At 38.1% G+C, this 18,940-nt stretch overlaps 1 protein-coding gene and 1 non-coding gene across 7 annotated transcripts in view; both read left to right on the top strand.

Annotated features, from left to right (window-relative positions):
• Dopey1 (dopey family member 1) overlaps window positions 1-18,940 on the top strand; it is a 92,477-nt gene that overhangs the window by 49,806 nt on the left and 23,731 nt on the right. For 5 of the 6 annotated variants that reach the window (XR_002820473.1, XM_023712012.1, XM_023712010.1 and 2 more), the window contains exons 15-22: window positions 720-994; window positions 2,203-2,355; window positions 5,288-5,385; window positions 7,466-7,725; window positions 9,435-11,427; window positions 13,125-13,236; window positions 13,334-13,516; window positions 15,435-15,560. Coding sequence is in view for 5 of the 6 variants with exons in the window: in XM_023712012.1 (XP_023567780.1) it covers window positions 720-994; window positions 2,203-2,355; window positions 5,288-5,385; window positions 7,466-7,725; window positions 9,435-11,427; window positions 13,125-13,236; window positions 13,334-13,516; window positions 15,435-15,560 (3,200 nt within the window). In the remaining variant the exon portion in view is untranslated. The remainder of the gene's footprint in view (window positions 1-719; window positions 995-2,202; window positions 2,356-5,287; window positions 5,386-7,465; window positions 7,726-9,434; window positions 11,428-13,124; window positions 13,237-13,333; window positions 13,517-15,434; window positions 15,561-18,940) is intronic. The other variant, XM_023712013.1, reaches the window with a different exon arrangement.
• Window positions 4,313-4,415, top strand: LOC111815865. Its single transcript, XR_002820485.1, has one exon. It is a non-coding gene; the product is annotated as a U6 spliceosomal RNA (small nuclear RNA).

Below are 18,940 nucleotides of genomic sequence, written 5' to 3'. Positions count from 1 at the left end.
TGAACTTTAAGTCCCTACAGAATATGATGAAAAAATATTTAAAAAATTAAATTATATTTTAAAAATAGGCATAAAGAATTATATAATTCTTATGTTTAGACATAAGTCCACAAATCTAACCATATACAACCTTCTAGCAGGACAGTCCCGCAACATTCCTTTTCCTGTCTCCTGCCTTCATTCACCACCCCCTTCCTTTTTGAATAGTCATCTATCCGAGAGACAGCACGGCAGCAACTAGCCAGTTAATTTTTAACTATCATTTTGATTCAAAATTTTTGCATGAAGTAGTCATGGAGAACTTGCTGTTAGAAGACTTTGTGATTTTGAAGATTTTCGGTTTGCTTATGGGTCTAGAGAAATTAAATATAACTTTAAACCCACCAGGTTTATTATAACAGCATCATATATGTTTACCTTTATTTAAATTTTTATATATACCTGTGGAGTGCAACAAGGGCTGGATAACATTTGTTGACAAACTTTTTAGGACAGGAAAAGAGATTATATGACTTGGCATATGAAAAATGCATACTGAATAACATAATGAAATTCTGGTAACTACTTTATTTTCTTAAAGCTCTAATAAAGGAGAAACCATGATTTTTGCCAAATCAGTATCTAAAGGAATGAAGTAGAGTTGCTTTTTTAAAAGTTAATTTACAGTCTGTGTAAAATGTTTAAGACTGAACAGTGACTCCTTGCATCGTTTCTTTCAGATTGTGAGCATGTGCAGCCTCCGCAGTGGCTCCAGACGCTGATGAGTGCTTGCAGCCAAGCCAGTGATTTCAGTGTTCAGAGCGTTGCCATTTCGCTAGTCATGGACCTGGTGGCGCTGACTCAGTCTGTGGCCATGGTCACTGGGGAAAACATAAATAACATGGAGTCTGCACAACCCTGGAGTCCAAACCAGGGAAGAGTAGCCGTGGTGATTAGACCCCCTCTCACTCAAGGCAATCTGAGGTACATAGCTGAGAAGACTGAATTTTTCAAGGTAAATTCTAAGTAGTAGTATTATATGACCAAAATAATCTCTGCAAGTATTATACTTGGCCTCAGGCAGTAAAGCCACGGAGGAAATAATTTCAACTAAAGGAGGAGGAAGGCCTGACGTGGTGGTGTACACCTGTAATCCCCAGTACTCGGGAGGCAAGGGCAGGATTGAGGCCAGCCTACGCTAAGAACTGAGGCCTTGTCTCAAAAGCTCACCCCTCCTCACCAAAAGAAAAAAGAGGAAAGGAGAGATCCCACTTATGCAGTTAAACTTACTTCTAGGTTGTGCACTTCTGCTCTGCTTTGCATATAGTAAAACTTCATCTTTCCAAAACTTCCATGACAAGTTTTTCTTACTCTCCATATTGTCTGATTATTACTTATAGTTTATGATGTCATTCAGAAAAAAATGTCAGGATAGTTATCTTAACATACATAAAAATGACATCAGGTAGATTTGAGTTGTATCATCTTAAACTGGTAAATTATACATTAAAAAGTTTTTAAAATCTGATTTCAGATTATTGTGCCCTTCCAGATATTTCCTCCTGCTAGATTTATCTTGATTTCTATAATGTTGTAATTGTGAGCATCCCAAAGATTCTTGGTACTAAGTCCAGCTAGTGCTGTATGAATACACGTACCCCCAGAATATATGCCATTTATTTTATAGAGGTCTTTGGGCTGAGGTGTAGCTCAGTGATAGAGTCCTTGCTTAGCATGCATGAGGCCCTAGCTTTAATCCCCAGCACATGCAATGTACACACAAAACTATTTTAAGTACAGTAGTTCAGATACTTGAACATGAATTGTGTATCATGCTGTGACACATAATTAGAAAAATTAAATTATATTCAACTTGAGATTTTTATCTTATTAAAGATAATGTATGTATTGTAGCATTATTTTTACTGTCACCAAAATAATAAAACAAAGGTTTTATCTGGGCCTTGTAGAACATGCTTATAACATTCTGATGTTTAAAACAAATATTAAAGGATCATCCTCATGAGCAGTTCTAAGGGTCCAGGTGGCCAGAAATAGAAGAGTAGAAGCCTTTACTTTTAAATCTCATCCCAGTTTTATGGTGAACTTTTATGTCTGGCAGTCCAAGAGAAAGTACTAATTTATACATAGCAGGAAATGTGTGTTAGATAAAGTTTTACGTATAGTTTTATAACACAGTCACTTTTACATCTTTTTCTGCAGCATGTAGCTTTGACTTTGTGGGACCAGCTGGGGGATGGGACACCTCAGCACCACCAGAAGAGTGTGGAACTGTTTTACCAATTACATAATTTAGTTCCTTCTTCTAGCATCTGTGAGGATGTGATAAGTCAGCAGCTAACCCATAAAGACAAGGTAAATCCTTCCTGTTTCATGTTGTATATACAGTATGCACACATCATACCAAGAGGTAAATTTTAAAATGTAGGAAAATTTTTAAAGCAAGCACGTGGATAAGAAATAGCTTTGTTCAGAGTGATTTAATATATTTAAATGTCTTGTTCTGATCTCTCTATAGAAAAGTTCTTTATGAAAGCATCAATAATATAAATAATCCAAAATCAAATACTGGGTTTCTTTCTTGGTTTAGGACATTAGTATGGGTATTGTGAGTAAACTTGTATTTCTTGAGACATTTAGAAAAGAATCAGTGTCTGCAGTTATGAAACCCAAAGATATGTTACAGCTGGTGTATGTGAGATGAAATAATGTGGGTGTTATGTTTATAAGGTCTGTGTTAGTTGTCTATGTACTCCTCTGGGGTTTTGGCTGGCTCAGCCCACCCTGAGAGCAGGGCTGGCGTGGCATGTGGTGCTGGGGATCGAACTGCGGGTGCTCTGACCTGTCTCTCAAGCCCTATATACGAATATTATTTTTTTAGTCCTATAAATATATCCAAGATAAATGTTGTGCATCCTAACATATATGAAGTGATATGTAAGTTAGGTATGACACCTGAGTTATAGGTAGGTAGGAGAGGAAAAACTCACTGACTGATGTCTTTTGCTGAAGGCAATTTTTGTGATCTTGAAGGGCTTTTAAAGCAGATTTTTAAAAAATCTGAACCGCTAGTGAGTTTCAAAGGGTTACATTTCAAAAAGTGTCGTGTTAAGTAAAAGACCTAGCAAAGAAAGTGATAAATGAATTAAAAAGTGTCACAATTTTATTTTTGCTTCACTATATTCTTTCAAAATTGTTTGTGAATAAAATATTAAATAAAATTTTGGGGTTGTTTGTGAGACGGGTCTCCCAGTGTTGCCCAGGCTGGCCTCAAATGTGATCCTCTTGCTACAGCATCCTGAATAGGTCTGCACCATCAACGAACTCCCACAGTTTAAGTTAAAAACTTACATTTTTGCATTAAATAGATATATATTTATCTCCATGAGTGAAATTAGAACACCTTTGCTACTTTTATCTTTACATGTCTGTTGGCTTATCTTTAAACATAAGCTTGATAAGAAATGCATTTAATAAGCCCATAGAAAAAATAAACCCTTTGCTAACTTATATATGGTTGAAGGAGTAGCAGTCTGGTTTCGCAGGGCTTTTTTTTTTAAATATTTATTTATTTATTTATTTATTTGTGTGTGTGTGTGGCCAGCTCAGCCCACCGGGGGCGGGGCTGGCTGGCATGTGGTGCTGGGGGATTGAACCGTGGTCCCTTGTACTTTGCTAAGCTTGTTCTAAGTAGGTGCTTTAGACCACTGAGCCATCTCACCAGCCCATCGCAGGGCTTTTGCATGTAAGAGTTCACAAGTGCTAAAGGAAGTATTCATAGTGTCATCATTTCCACTGCATTTATATTACACACATGCTTATTATATAATACCAAATGCTTTTCTAAGAGATAATTAAATAGACTAATCTTCTTTTAAAACATCCCCAAAGAGGTTGATATATTCTCATAGAAATAATTTTTAAGTTTTTAAAATTTTAGTATGACAAACCAGTTTAAGGAGTTAAGAAGGCCAAATAGCTCAGTGGATTAAAGCGCCTGCAAGCAGGCACAGGGGCAGGGGGTTTGATCCCCGGGCCTGCCATGCTGGCCCCACCCCGGTGCACAGAGACTGCAGTTGAGACTGGGCATGGTGCCGCATGCCTATAATCCCAGCTCTTGGGAGGCTGTAAACAGGCAGATCACTATGAGTCTGATCTAGTAGTGAGACCCTGAACACCCTGTAGACCCTTCCCTAAAATACAAAAAAAAAAAGTGATGAAAATTTCACTTGAGAGTAGTAATTTCTGGAAGAAAAAGTAAATTTTAAAACTAAATATTTATACTAAAGTGAGGATAGAAAATTTTATACTCACGCTCACTTCGGCAGCACATATACTGAAATCAGAATGATACAGAGGTTAGCATGGCCCTGCGCAAGGATGACACACAAATTCATGAAGCATTCCATATTTTTTCCATAGTTTTATTGAGAAATAGCAATGAGACAGTTTCAAATCAAATTGGTAGGACAGTTCCAATAATTGACACATTGCATACTGCCTTCCTAGTGGTTGTTTGCTGTATGAGATGCAGAAATGATATCCTATTTACAAACACTATTAGAACAAATCCCTCTATTCATTGAGAATGTAGCTATATATCTATCCTAACCATTTTGAATACACAGATACAAAATGGACATTCATCTATATCCCCTTTTTTTGTTTAGTTCCATCATTTAAATATTAGAGGTATGTGAACTCTGCAAAATATTCTAAGAGTCCAGTAATCCATAATAGTATTGGGTCTTCCACTTCACTGGCAATGTCAGAAATTGTTGAACTGAGTCCCCTACAGCTCAACATAACAGCATGGCTTTACTTCTTATATTTCGTTTTTATACTTTTCTGCTGGATGGTTAAGACCAAGATAAAGCAAGACCTATGCAACAAGAATTATAGCTTTTGGATCTGATAAGGTCAATCAAATCCCCTCAGGAAGCGTTCCATATTTAAAAGAAAAAGAAAATTTTATGCTCAAAGATGTGCTATGTACATTGTTAGCTTTTTCATCCTATTATAATCTAGTAAGTGGATTAAAGTTTAAACAAAGTAATTGTTATTTTGAAAGTAGAGTGAGATAATCCTTTTGGATTAGTATTTCTATTGTAAGTATTTTCTGTTTTTCTACTTTATCAAAATGTAATAAAAGTCTATTGTAAGGCATATTTGAATCCTGTGGGCCTTGAACATAATAATACTCCTAAACAGTTACTTTGATTTTACTAAAATCAGTTACTATTTTCAAGAGAGAGTAAAATAACTCAATCTCCCATATTCCTCTCAGAAAATAAGGATGGAAGCACATGCAAAGTTTGCAGTTCTTTGGCACCTAACAAGGGATCTCCACATAAATAAGTCATCCTTTGCACGTTCTTTTGACAGGTTGGTTATATTTTATATTCACATGTTATAGATAAGTTATTGTCTCTCATTCAGTCATCTGTCTAGTGGTCAGACTGGAGATAGAAATTTACAATTTTTGAACATTTACTTATTAGCAACCACTTCCACGGTACTAGTTACCAGAGAGCCCTGACTAGAATGTGGCATATGGTGGGAAGAAAGAGAGCAAGAGATGAAATAGGGCTGCAGGCAGGGGTCTGGGATGGCCAGTGGTTCTCAGGAAACAGAGGGCCAGTAGTCACCTAGAACCTTGGTATGTATTCATCACCTCTGGGTGACAGACACTAGGAGAAGGGCAAAGGGTGTTGCTGGGAATAGTAATGGTGACAAAGCACTCTTGCTGGGGATGTGGTTCAGGGGCACAGCACCTGTGTGGCAAGCTCAATGTCCTGAACTTGATTCCCAGTATCAAAAAAGGGAAAAGAGAGAGAACGAAGCACTCACACAAGGATAAGGACAAGGATGAAACTGGTGTTTGCCCAGGTGCCCGTGTCTCCACCTGGTCTCCCCTGGCCCTGTGAGCATCAGCACAGTCATTAGCCCTACGGCTTCCAGCTGTGACCAGAAAAGAGGAGAGTTTCCACTTTCCAGTCTGGCTCAAGGAAAGGAGAAGAACAAGCCTGGACATCACCTAGACTAAACTTATAATTTGTGGTCCCCAACATTTAGTTTCTTAAATCTAAGCTATATTAATATGCATGACAATTTCATTCATCCATCAGATTTTCCCTTCCCAGCTCTGGAGGACCCAGTGTCCCCTCCTTTCATTGAGCCATAATTCATCAGGTCCCTGCTGTGTGCCAGGCATCATTGTAGATGCTGGGAATACAGCAATGGGTACAGCTCCTCTTAATTCTTTTTTTTGTTTGTTTGTTTGGGTTTTTTTGTAGAACCAGGGATTGAACTCAGGCCCTTGCGCTTGCCAGGGAAGCGCTTATTCCACTGAGCCACCTCCCCAGCCCCTCTAATTCTATATGCATATACAAGCTGCATATAAACTATTTTTAAGAGTTTCTCAAGAAATTGTTTTTAGTGTATTGTCTCAACTGAACTTAATAAAATCTATAATTGAAAATACTGCCGTACCCCTTTAATAGAATCAAAGAACTGTGGTTGCTAAAAAGTGGTTTTGCTTTTTTGTCTAGATCTAAAAGCTATTAGCTAACATATTCAAATAATGAAATTTTCATTAACTCCTAAGGAGCTGCCATTTATTGGTAGACTCACATATTATCAAAAGATAGCACTTGCATCTGTAGGCCTCATAGAAGTGGCTACCACTTAACTGTATTTGAGACCCATTTTAGGATCAGATGTGTGGTGTATTGGACATTATATTTCAGCTGATGCTCTTTCAGCCAGCATCACCTTTTTTTAAAAATCAAACTGAGGACCTTGTGCTTGCCGAGCAGGCACTTTGGTTGCTGAGCTACATTCCCAGCCCAGCATCACCATTTTTAATTGGTCTTCATCAACACTACAATGAAGGAGGCCCTGGGCTTAGTACGGAACAAGTAACCATTTGTATTTGACGGTCACCCTACCTCATCTTACAAGTGCGGTAATGGAAGTCCAGAGACCACATAAGGTATTTGTTTGCCAAGGACCACATAAGCTATTTGCATCTTGAGTTTTCTAGTCCAGCATTCACAGAAGACCTTCCCTGGAATTAAGTGGATGGCTTTGACTTCTGAAGAGAATAGGAACAGAACAGCACTAATCAGCATGGAAATAATGTTGACTGGCAGTAATTTCATACTTGATGAATTAAGACTAAATATGTTTTTCTGCCCTTAATTTTTCATCTTATAAAAGTAATGTAATTTTGTGTTATTTTAAAAACACAAGTTTTTTTAAAGGGAAGGATTATTTTCTGCTTTTTCACTGTTTCTACTGAGATTAAGATAAAAATACTTTGCACATGTTTTTTTTCTGAAAGCACAATTACCTTATAGTTAATGAAAAATAAAAATGTAATTTATAATGTTAATTGCAGAAAATTGAAGTATTACAGTTTTGGTGTTTTGTTCTTCATTTCAATTATTGATGCTTATTTTAGGTCCCTGTTCATCATGTTAGACAGCCTTAACAGCCTTGATGGTTCCACGAGCTCTGTGGGACAGGCCTGGCTGAACCAAGTCCTTCAGAGGCACGATATTGCAAGAGTTTTGGAACCGCTGCTGTTGCTCTTGCTTCACCCAAAAACTCAGAGGGTTTCAGTACAGCGTGTTCAAGCAGAACGCTATTGGAATAAGATTCCCTGTTACCCAGGAGAGGAGAGTGACAAACATTTCATGCAAAATTTTGTCTGCAGCAACGGTAAATATCACATGAAAGTAGAATGCTTGTATTTAGAACTAAGGCATTAAAACAAAATGAGATGTAAACACACCAGAGACTGGCAAAGAACCACACGTGTGATTTCTTTCCTCTCGGGCTTATTTCCTCCCTTTGGATGCACTGGCAGTGCCGTGCGGACCAAGTCACAACGTGCTTCGTTAAGGACCGCCGTAGCATTCTTTGGATCTCTTTTTTCAGTGAGCGTTCTCGGTGGGGATATTAGTCACAGCTGCTGTTAGAGACATTCTGTAATTTTGATGAAAAATACCTTTCGAGCTTATTTAGCAACCCTCATCCTGCAACACATGGACATACTGCACTGGGAATTTATAATAAGCCTGAAATGCATATTTTATGTTTGATTTCTCTATAAAATAGAACTAATAATATTATTTGTTGCTTTGTTATAAACTTTAGATGCAGCCATTATTAAGACATGCTTGGTAGTGACTGGGATATCCGAAATGTTCAATAAATATTGATATTCTTACTACAGCATCCACCCTTTGCAACCTCCTAAGTGATGCCCTCTGTACAACAATAAGGGCCCTGTATTATATTTTAGACATGAAAGACTCATATGTCTTATTATATCCTTTGACAAATGACTTCATGAGGTCACCAACAGAGGTTATTTTACCAAACAAATTGCTGATGTTCAGTTCAACTATGGCATCTCCAAAGTCCCTTGGCTGGCAAATGGAGAGGCTGGAACCAAACAGTCATGTTCCTTCTCTGTCTGTAGTGTTTTTCTCTGAGGCTTTTGTTCATCCCTCTGGTTTCACCCCACCACTTAGCATGGATAATCTAAGAAATCACTATTGAGCTTATTGCTGGAATACCCCAGTGGTAGCCCTTTACCTGCCATAGTGTCTTTCTGGGGACTTCTACTTCTGCTGTAAGGTCTGAGGCTGTCATTGCATGAGTTTGATACCATTTGGCTTATGCTACTCATGGCATTGAGCGTTCCAGCTTTTCCAAAAGAAGACCATCAATATAGTGTACTCCCACAGAGGTACAGATGTGGGTGACTGTATTGGCAGTTTCCTACTAATTTTAACAAGTTTGCTGTGGGGCCGTAATTTGCATGTCTTGCTGCTGAGTTGCTCTGAACTGTGGGTGGTACATACCTGCCTGCCCATCAGGAGGCATGGGCCAGTCATGAACATATCACCAGTGGTACAGACTCTTTGCTGGGATGCTTAAGCATGGGCCACTTGTAGCTCAAGGTGGAAGAAATGTTTAAACTCCTAAGAGAAGAACAGTGAGGTCTCTTCCTTCCTTCCTTATCATTTCCAGGTTAGGAAATTACAGATAACAGATAATTCATTACTGTTTGTTGAGTTTTATTAAAATCAGATAGGTTATCTGTTTATACATTTGCCTATATATTGAACTTTTTAGATTCTTTGAGCCAGCATAACTGAAGGACAGTAGCATACAGGGAGGAAAAAATTCAACCTCTTGTAAAAAGATTGTCATATTTTTGGGAAAAGACAATTTTTATATCTGTTAGATTACATTCTCAATATTCATCTCTATCGTTTCCTAACAAGTTCTAAAATGATAAGATAGGTAATTAAAGTAATTATTAAAAATTTTGAATTCAGTTTACCTTCCCACATTTCATTTATTTTAATATATTTTGGATTTTTTCCCCTTCTTTTACTGTTTTTGTCATATGCCAGTAAACCAAGTGCAACTCATTGCATCAAAAGGAGCTGGTGAAAAGCCACTTACCATGGACGAAATAGAGAACTTCAGTCTCACTGTTAATCCATTGAGTGATAGACTTTCCCTCCTAAGTACCAGCAGTGAGACGATTCCAATGGTTGTTTCTGATTTTGATCTTCCAGACCAACAAATAGAAATACTTCAGAGTTCTGACTCTGGATGCTCACAGTCCTCTGCTGGGGACAACTTGAGTTACGAAGTTGATCCTGAAAATGTGAATACCCAGGAGGATGCTCACGTACCAAAAGCAAGGTCCCCAGAAGATGATGTTCAGCAGGTAGTGTTCGACCTGATATGTAAAGTTGTAAGTGGCCTAGAAGCAGAATCTGCGTCACTCACATCTGAATTAGAAATTGAAACCCTGCCCCCAAAGGGTGGTGACTTATATTTAAGTGAAGAGGCAATGAAAAATGAAGACCAGTCCACTCAGCAGAGTCAGAGTTCTTTGCTAAGTAATGAAAGTCCTCAGTTTCTGTCTGTGTCTGCTGAGGAGGACCATGAGTACTTCTTGGCAAATGGAATTTGCAGAAATAGCTCTTCACCTTGTATTTCAGGAACCACGCACACCCTCCATGATTCTTCTCTTGCTTCTACTGAAACCAAATCTAGACAGAGGAGTCATAGTAGTATTCAGTTCAGCTTCAAAGAAAAATTACCAGAAAAGGTCTCAGAGAAAGAAACAATTGTCAAGGAAGCAGGTAAACAACCAGGAGCAAAACCCAAAGTAAAACTTGCCAGAAAAAAGGATGATGACAAGAAAAAACCATCAAATGAAAAGCTCAAACAAACCAGTGTATTCTTTAGTGATGGTCTGGATTTAGAAAACTGGTATAGCTGTGGAGAAGGAGAAATTTCTGAAATTGAAAGTGACATGGGTTCTCCAGGATCACGGAAATCTCCCAATTTCAACATCCATCCTCTCTATCAACATGTGCTCCTGTATCTTCAGTTGTATGATTCATCAAGGACTCTGTATGCATTTTCTGCCATCAAAGCCATCTTGAAAACTAATCCTGTTGCTTTTGTAAATGCCATTTCAACCACTAGTGTAAATAATGTGTACACACCTCAGTTGTCTCTGCTTCAGAATCTGTTGGCCAGACACCGGATCTCTGTTATGGGCAAAGACTTTTACAGTCACATTCCAGTGGACTCCAATCATAACTTTCGCAGTTCTATGTACATAGAAATTCTTATTTCCCTCTGTTTGTATTACGTGCGTAGCCATTATCCGACTCACGTCAAGGTCACTGCTCAGGATTTAATAGGCAATCGAAACATGCAAATGATGAGCATAGAAATTTTGACACTTCTCTTTACTGAGCTGGCAAAAGTCATAGAAAACTCCACGAAAGGCTTCCCAAGCTTTATCTCTGATATGTTATCAAAATGCAAAGTTCAGAAAGTGATTCTACATTGTTTACTGTCATCTATCTTCAGTGCTCAGAAGTGGCACAGTGAAAAACTGGCAGGTAAGAACATGGTGGCTGTGGAGGAAGGCTTCTCAGAGGACAGCCTCATCAACTTCTCGGAAGATGAATTTGACAATGGCAGCACACTTCAGTCACAGCTACTTAGGGTGCTCCAGAGGCTGATTGTTCTAGAACATCGAGTAATGATGATTCCCGAAGAGAATGAAACAGGTTTTGATTTTGTTGTATCTGACCTGGAACACGTCAGTCCCCATCAGCCCATGACTTCTCTTCAGTATTTGCAGGCCCAGCCAATCACATGTCAAGGCATGTTCCTCTGTGCTGTGATACGCGCTCTGCATCAACACTGCGTATGTAAAATGCACCCCCAGTGGATCAGTTTGATCACATCTACTCTGCCTTATATGGGAAAAGTCTTACAGAGAGTGGTTGTCTCTGTGACACTACAGCTGTGCAGAAATTTGGACAATCTAATTCAGCAGTACAAATACGAAACAGGATTATCTGATAGTAGGTAAGGGTTGCTTTTACCTTTGTCATCATTGACACTTTTCACATATATGACTGATAATATCCAAAAAGTCAGTCACAAGTAGGATGCGGGACCCTTGGTGATAGAGTATATGGTTAGCTCATATTGAAATTCTACTTCCTAGAAAAATAAAACATTAGAATTAGTTGTTTTTATTAGTTCACAGATTGCTTGTTATTTTCATGAAGAAGAAAATTGAGCTGAAGGAAGAGTATCAGTCAAAGAATACAGAATAGAACAGGGAAAGAACCCTTTTCTCTCTCCCTTCAATTAATTTTGAAGATTGTATTAGCTTATTTCTTGCTAGAACAAAGTGCCTGACACCCACAAGAGGAGGGAGGGGAGGTTGATTATGGGTTAAAGTTTCAAAGATTTAATCTGTGATGACTGGCTCTGAATCAGAGAGAACATGGTAGACTAAAGCTGCTTGCTTCATGGCAGCCAAGAAGCGCTGCACGGGAAAGTGCCAGCAGGAGATGCGTCCTCCAGGGCAGTTCCCCAGGGACCCGCCTCCAAGGACAGCCATCTCATCTCCCGATAGCACACTGACTTATGGCCACCAGCCGACTAACCCACTAGTGAGCACAGTGTTCCCATGACCCAGGCACTCCTTCAGGAGTCTTGGTGCGCTCAGGGGACAAGGCTAAGTGGCCCTGTGGCTCGCTTGACTCAGCTGGTAAAAGGCAGGGGAAGTTCTGCAAGGGGTCTTCAGGCTCTTACCTGGTGTGTTACGTAGGTGGAAATTAACTTGAGGCTGAAATTTATAACCAGTTATTTTTCCATCTAATTTTGCTGCTTGTTTTGGATTTTCCTGTTTTGATAGCAGACCATGTTCAAAACTAAAACATTAGCCAGAAGTTTAGTAGATGGACGTCTCATTTTCCTAGTATAACATCAGCTATGTCATCAGCTAGGAAGAAGACGGCCTTTATTTAATACATCATTGATACACCTTCTACTTGCTAGTACCTGCAGATTTGCTGACCATCTGTGTTTATTTTTGATAGAATTATTTTATAGAATTATTTAGCCAACACAGCTTTCTTTTCAACAAACTAAGATAAACCACTAGTATAAGTGAAAACAGCATATGTATTGGATTTTTTTTTTTTTTTTTTTTTTTTTTTTGTGGAACCGGGGATTGAACTCAGGCCCTTGTACTTGCCAGGGAAGCGCTTATTGTACTGAGCCATCTTCCTGGCCCCTGAAATAATTTTAAAACAATGGAATTTATAGTTTGGAGAAGATTTTAAACTTCTGTTTTCTATTCATCTCTCTTCAATATTGTTCTTTGTGTTTCTCATATAGGAGAAAACATGTGATATTTAAACTTGTGTCTCGTATACATGCATATATAAATGTGTACACATATGTGTATTACATATACATACTTATGCATAGACATCCCATATATAAAGGAAATCACAGACTTTTTGCCTGAAAATAAATAAAAATCCTGATGCTCCTCCAATTCTTTAACCAAAAAGAACACTACTTTAGATAAATCTATTTTATAGCTTAGGAAATAAAAAAATCTCCTGATTTATGCTTTTAGTCATTTTTTCATTTATTTATTGAGCATTTATTACATGCCTAGGAAATGCTAGATGTTTGCTACTGATAAAACGTAAACTCTGCTTTCATACAACTTGTGTTGAGATGAATAAATTTCAATTCAGGCCTCTGTGGATGGCATCGATTATCCCACCAGATATGATTCTCACTCTCTTGGAAGGGATCACAGCCATTATCCATTACTGTTTGTTGGATCCAACTGCACAGTATCATCAAGTAAGGTTATATAAATACTTGACTTTTTTAAAGATTAAGTGGTTCAGTAAGCCCTCACTTGTAAACTTAAATGTTACCGTTCCCCTACTTTCAATAGCTTTTGGTCAACGTAGATCAAAAACACTTGTTTAAAGCACGCAGCGGCATCCTCTCCATCCTTCACATGATCATGTCGTCTGTGACTCTGCTTTGGAGTGTGCTACATCAGGCGGACGCTTCGGAGAAGATGACTGTTGCTGCGTCTGCATCTGTTACCACTATTAACCTTGGAGCGACAAAGGTTAGACAGTCATAATCTGTGGTGCTCAGACCTGGATTTGGGGAGTTTGCCCAAGATTATGTTCTGAATGTATACATAATTACAGTGTTACTTATGTTACTCTATATAGATTAATGATCAAATAACAGTTTAAGATACTGTTCACGTATCTCGAGATTTACCCATTTGAAGCACACAAATCTGATTCTTTTTTCTAATTCATAAAATTGTGATGCTGTACATTCCAATTTTCAGCCATATCCTTCACTACAGAAAGAGTGTGCATGTCCATCTGTACCCACTTCGTGTCCCCCCAAGCCCCACCGACTGCTGTTTGCCTTACCTAAGGATTTGATGTATCTGGGAATTTCATTAAAGTGGGATAATACAGTATTTGGTCTCTTTTTGTCTAGCTTCTTTTATTGAGGTCCATTCATGCAGGCTATAAATTTGTTCATTTTTATATTTTAATACAACCTTTCTGGAAAATAGTTTTATGAGGGTGTACAAAGGGCTTTAAGTTTCATAGTCTTTGATCTAATAATCTGCTTCAGGAATGAATTCTAAGGTAATCATAGTTAGGCACAGTGTTCACTGTAGAATTATTTAATGGAAAAAAGATCCAGAATGATGAATAAGGAAATGGTTACATTATCATTTCATTGTTAACGTTCTTTAGCTACTAAAGTATGAAGAATTCTTATTGGATAGAAAAGTGCTCAAAAGTTTGAACAATTATTATATTTTTAGTTAGAAAAATGCTCTGCAATAAAAGAATAAAGTTCATCTATTCAGAGTTATCTAATAGTGGGGTTTTTTTGTACTCTGAATTTTTCAAATTTTTAGCTTTTTTTTTTTTTTTTGACTGGGAATCAAACTCAGGACCTCGTGCTTGCCAGGCAGGTGCTGTGCTACTAAGCTGTATCTCTGGCCCATCAGTTTCACATTTTTAATGTTATGTAAATGTTATTTGTTAAATTCTCAAATCGATATTCATCAATAACCTAATTTTATTCCTGGGCCTAACCACTTAGGTCTGGGATTCCTCAGAGCACACGCGGACTTGGGGGCAGAGAAGGCTGAGAGTCACAGGAGCATGTCATCCAAGCACCTGTGTTTCAACTACCTTTCTTGTTTCGTTCTATATGACCATAAAATGTAAAGTGCTTTATAATTATAAAATGTGCCACTTATTTATAATTAAATTTGCTGGTACAACTTAGATATGCATACTGGCCACACTCCTTATAGGGAATTTGTACAAGTACATATACATCTTAGTTCTTTTTTTCCCCATTCCCTTCCCCTCTCTTCAGTCCCTCTTTCCCTCATTTACAAAGCTTTTTCATTTTATCCTTTTTTTCACATTTTTTTCTTTTTCCTTTCATATCCTCCTTAATTTCCCTTTCTCTTTGAATAACTACGTCCTTTTTCACAATATCTGTTATACATTTTGGCTCATATTTACACTTAGTTTTTCACACCAGATACAATACAGCATTTATACATACATGTCCAATTTATTTCACTTAAAATTATGATCTCATGGTCCTTCCATTTAGCTATAAATGCCTCAAATTTATCCTTCTTTATGGATGAGTAATACTCCATTGTATTAAAAATATCTTTTTATCTATTTGCTTATGAGCACTTTCAAGACTCTAAAATGTAATCAATTGAATTTCAAATGTTGTGTTTCAACTATCTTGTTACAGTGATTATATATGCATTTGGCCAATTGGTAGTTGTCATTTTATACTGTTTCTTTTAGAATTAAAATAGACACATCATTGCTGTTAAAATAATTACTAGTTGCTGCAGAGTAATTTAGGTAATAAGAGAGGTAAGTAACTTGTCTTATTCATGAAGAACTAAAAGTTAAATGTACATATTGTTGTTTTCATAGTTTTTAACTTGTGACTTGTTTGAATTATTTTAGAACTTGAGACAGCAGATCCTTGAGTTACTGGGGCCGATTTCAATGAATCATGGTGTTCACTTCATGGCTGCCATCGCATTTGTGTGGAACGAGAGGAGACAGACCAAAACCACGGCCCGGCCCAAGGTGTGCATCTACCTAACTGGTGCTTTTTGTTTCCTCATTGGTACTTACATTTCTACTTAGTATGTGCTGGCTTTAATTCTGTAGAAATTGTAGTCAGACTGAAGTAGGTAGAAAAGATAGTTTATCCAGAGGCTTAGATAATAACTGTGTCTTTTTTTTATTTTAGTAGTGGAGTAATAAATCACTGGTAAAGTGCTAGCTCTAAAGTACATGTGGCACTGAGTTCAGTTTCTAATATTGCAAGCTCAAAAAAGTAGTCTTTAATGTTCAAAATGAGAAATTAGTATGCTAATAAAATTGCCGCTATATTTTAGATAAAAATGGTGATGTGAGGACAAGTATTTCTGTAGGTGCTAGTCTCTCTGGGTACTAAGAAGAATGCAAAAAGTTTGCATCTGAGTGTAGTGTGACAACTCAGTTACTATTTCTAAATGTAATTCATTTAGTTTTCATTGAACTACATGAGAAAAAATTTCTGCTTGGTTTATGAGTTTGAAATTTCAAAGTATTTAATATTGAAAAATAAATCACGATACATAATATCAGTGCTATTAAATAATACACAAAGTATGTGACTTATGCACTTAAAGACTTTTTGTGTTTATTTCACATTATATTATGGAACATTTTATCATTTATCTAAATGATAAAAATCAACACTTCTGTTTTACTATGTTATTCTGTATGTGCAGACTTAGTTACCGATTTCACATCGAACAGAATGGAAATCCCAGATTACTGAAAAATAGCCAAGAGCTCATGCACAATAAATGAAAAAAATAAATTTAAAAAGTCCTTAACTCACAGTGACAAAAACATTGGGAGTGTGATCCTGGAAAAATAAGTGTGACAATCCAGGTGTGGTGGCGTGCACCTGTAATCCCAGCACTCCCAAGGCCAAGGCAGGGAGTTTGAGACCAACCAAAGCTACAGTGAGCACAAGACCAGCCTGAGCTGCACAGCAAGACCCTGTCTCAAAAAAGACAAAAAGTATAATCAAAATTTTGCAAGATGAAAAGTGAACTCACTGAGTTGGAGCATAACAGAGAGAGCTGATGGGTGTCTTGCGCTCTGCAGCTGGAACCCCGTTCCTGCTAGAAGCCACAGATGGCGTCCTAGAGTAGAAGCAGGAGGTGCTGTGCTCTCTAAGCCAGAGATTCGGAGAGGGCTGCAGTCTGCAGAGCTGGTTGACAGCTTACGTAAACAGCTGTTTGATGCCTTTGCACTCCCTTTTTTCCAGCCTGTCTATACCCTTTTCTCCTATCCAACCCAGCAGGAAACTGGAATTAAGAGTTCATCAGGGGCCGGGGAGATGGCTCAGCGGAATAAGCGCTTCTCTGGCAAGCGCAAGGGCATGAGTTCAATCCCTGGTTCTACAAAAAAAAAAAAAGGACCAAGAGTTTCTCAGGAGTCTGCACACAAGGGCCACAGGGTAGAATTTAGCATGTTTACTCCAGGACAGTCATCCATCTGTCCCTGCCAGGTGGTTCTGACTCAGAGTGTTTAGTCCCGCAAGCTTGAATTGCTCTGGTCCTGGAATGATGGCCCCAGTAGTGGCTGGTAACACTTCTCAGGGTGTCTTGATTACCACACTGCAAACAAAAGCATTGATGTGGCAGGCCAGATGTCATCAATTACAGTTCCTTAAGGAAAACATTAAGATAGTATCAAAACTGTAAAACAACTGATTTGTGATACAGCAATAGGAAATACATAATATATACACCAGCAGTGAGGTGGGGCTGTGTTAAAATTTAGAGAATTAATTATTGATAAACTGTTCACAAATATATTTAATGAAATAAATATATTTGATTATTTTAATAATTGTTCAATTAGTATAAATAGAATATTTGGGCTGCAATTCACTTAAGTAACTTACTGGATTTTGTCCATTTATAGACTTCTAATTACTAAAGAGACCAGTAAGAGCAATTAGATCCATTTGAACTACTGGTGGTTCAAGCTGGTGTGAACATATTAAACATCATGCTGAAAGGAAGACCATTGAGAAAGATCTGTTGACCGGTCGAACATTCCTTATTCAAAATGCTTGAAACCAAAATGATTCAAAGTTGGAGTATTTCTGAGTTGGGAACATATGTGTGGACTTCGCCTGTAGAACATCCCTACGTGAACATTTGGAATGCAAAATATTCTAAAATCTAAAATTTTAGGGGCTGGGAGATGGTTCAGTGGAATAAGCGCTTCCCTGGCAAGCGCAGAGGCCTGAGTTCAATCCCCGGTTCCGCCAAAAAATAAATAAAATTTAGGGGGACATTGGCATGATGCTCAAAAAGTGCGATTGAGCATCCCCAAATCCAGAAGTCTGACATCTCAAACTCCAGAAGGTTTTGAAAGAGAAAACCGACAAAATGCTTCAGAGCGCAGACTTTGAAGCCAGGTCTGTGAGGCTCAAATCCTGACTTCTCCATTCACTAGGTGTGTGACTGCAGGGTAGAAGCCTTGCTCCACGGGAATCTGTGGATGTAAGAAAGAAGGAGGAGGAGAGGGTGAGAAGGAAGGTAGAGAGGGGAGACAAGAAGAAGGGAAAGGCAGGAGAGGGAGGGAAGGATGAGAGGAAAGGAGTGTGGGCGGGGAAGTCACATAGAGCAGTACCTGGCGTCTAATAATAGCTCCGTAGATACTAGCCATGTTACTTCTCCCATTTAGACATGATTAACTCTCACATTTAAAACTAGATTCAAAAATCAAGCAATGGGCTGGGGAGCTAGCTCAGCAGTCTAAGCACCTGCCTGGTAAGCACAAGGACCCAGGTTCAAAACCAGCTGTCATTGTGCATGCCTATAATCCTAGCACTAGGGAGGCTGAGGCAGGAAAATCGCTAAGAGTCCAAACTGTGCAGCTAGACCCTGTATGAGAGAGAGGGAAGGAGGGAAGGAGGAAGAAAGGGAGAGAGGAAGAAGGAAGAGGGAGGAAGAGGAGGGAGGGAGGGAAGAAGGGAGGGAGGGAGAGAGAGATTGATTGATTTTTAAAAAACAGTGCAGGTAATACAGAAAGTAAAAGTAGCAATAACTTTCAAGGGATGAAGTGATATTGTATCCATAAAATAGATTACTAGAAAGATCATTCCAAAAATGTAGAATTTTCCTGATCGCTAATTCTATAGCAGACTGAAAACAATAGAAAGATTGAAAAAGAGTGGCTAAATATCAGAAGTGGACTATAAGTGTAAATATCTGAAAAATAGGACAAAAGGGGTAAGAAAAGCAGGAAGCATAATGGAGGCTCAATATCTTTTTCAGAAATAAAGAAGAGAAAGATAAGAGAAAAATATTAAACAGTAGAAGAAAAATCCTCAGAAATGGAAGTATATTTTCAGATTATGCCCAGCAGAGTGAGGGAAAAAAAATTAAAAT

Source organism: Octodon degus, unplaced genomic scaffold (genome assembly GCF_000260255.1).
Source record: "Octodon degus isolate 3935 unplaced genomic scaffold, OctDeg1.0 scaffold00022, whole genome shotgun sequence".
Taxonomy (NCBI): Eukaryota; Metazoa; Chordata; class Mammalia; order Rodentia; family Octodontidae; genus Octodon; species Octodon degus.
Note: the sequence above shows the minus strand (reverse complement) of the source record. Positions and strands in the feature narration are given on the sequence as shown.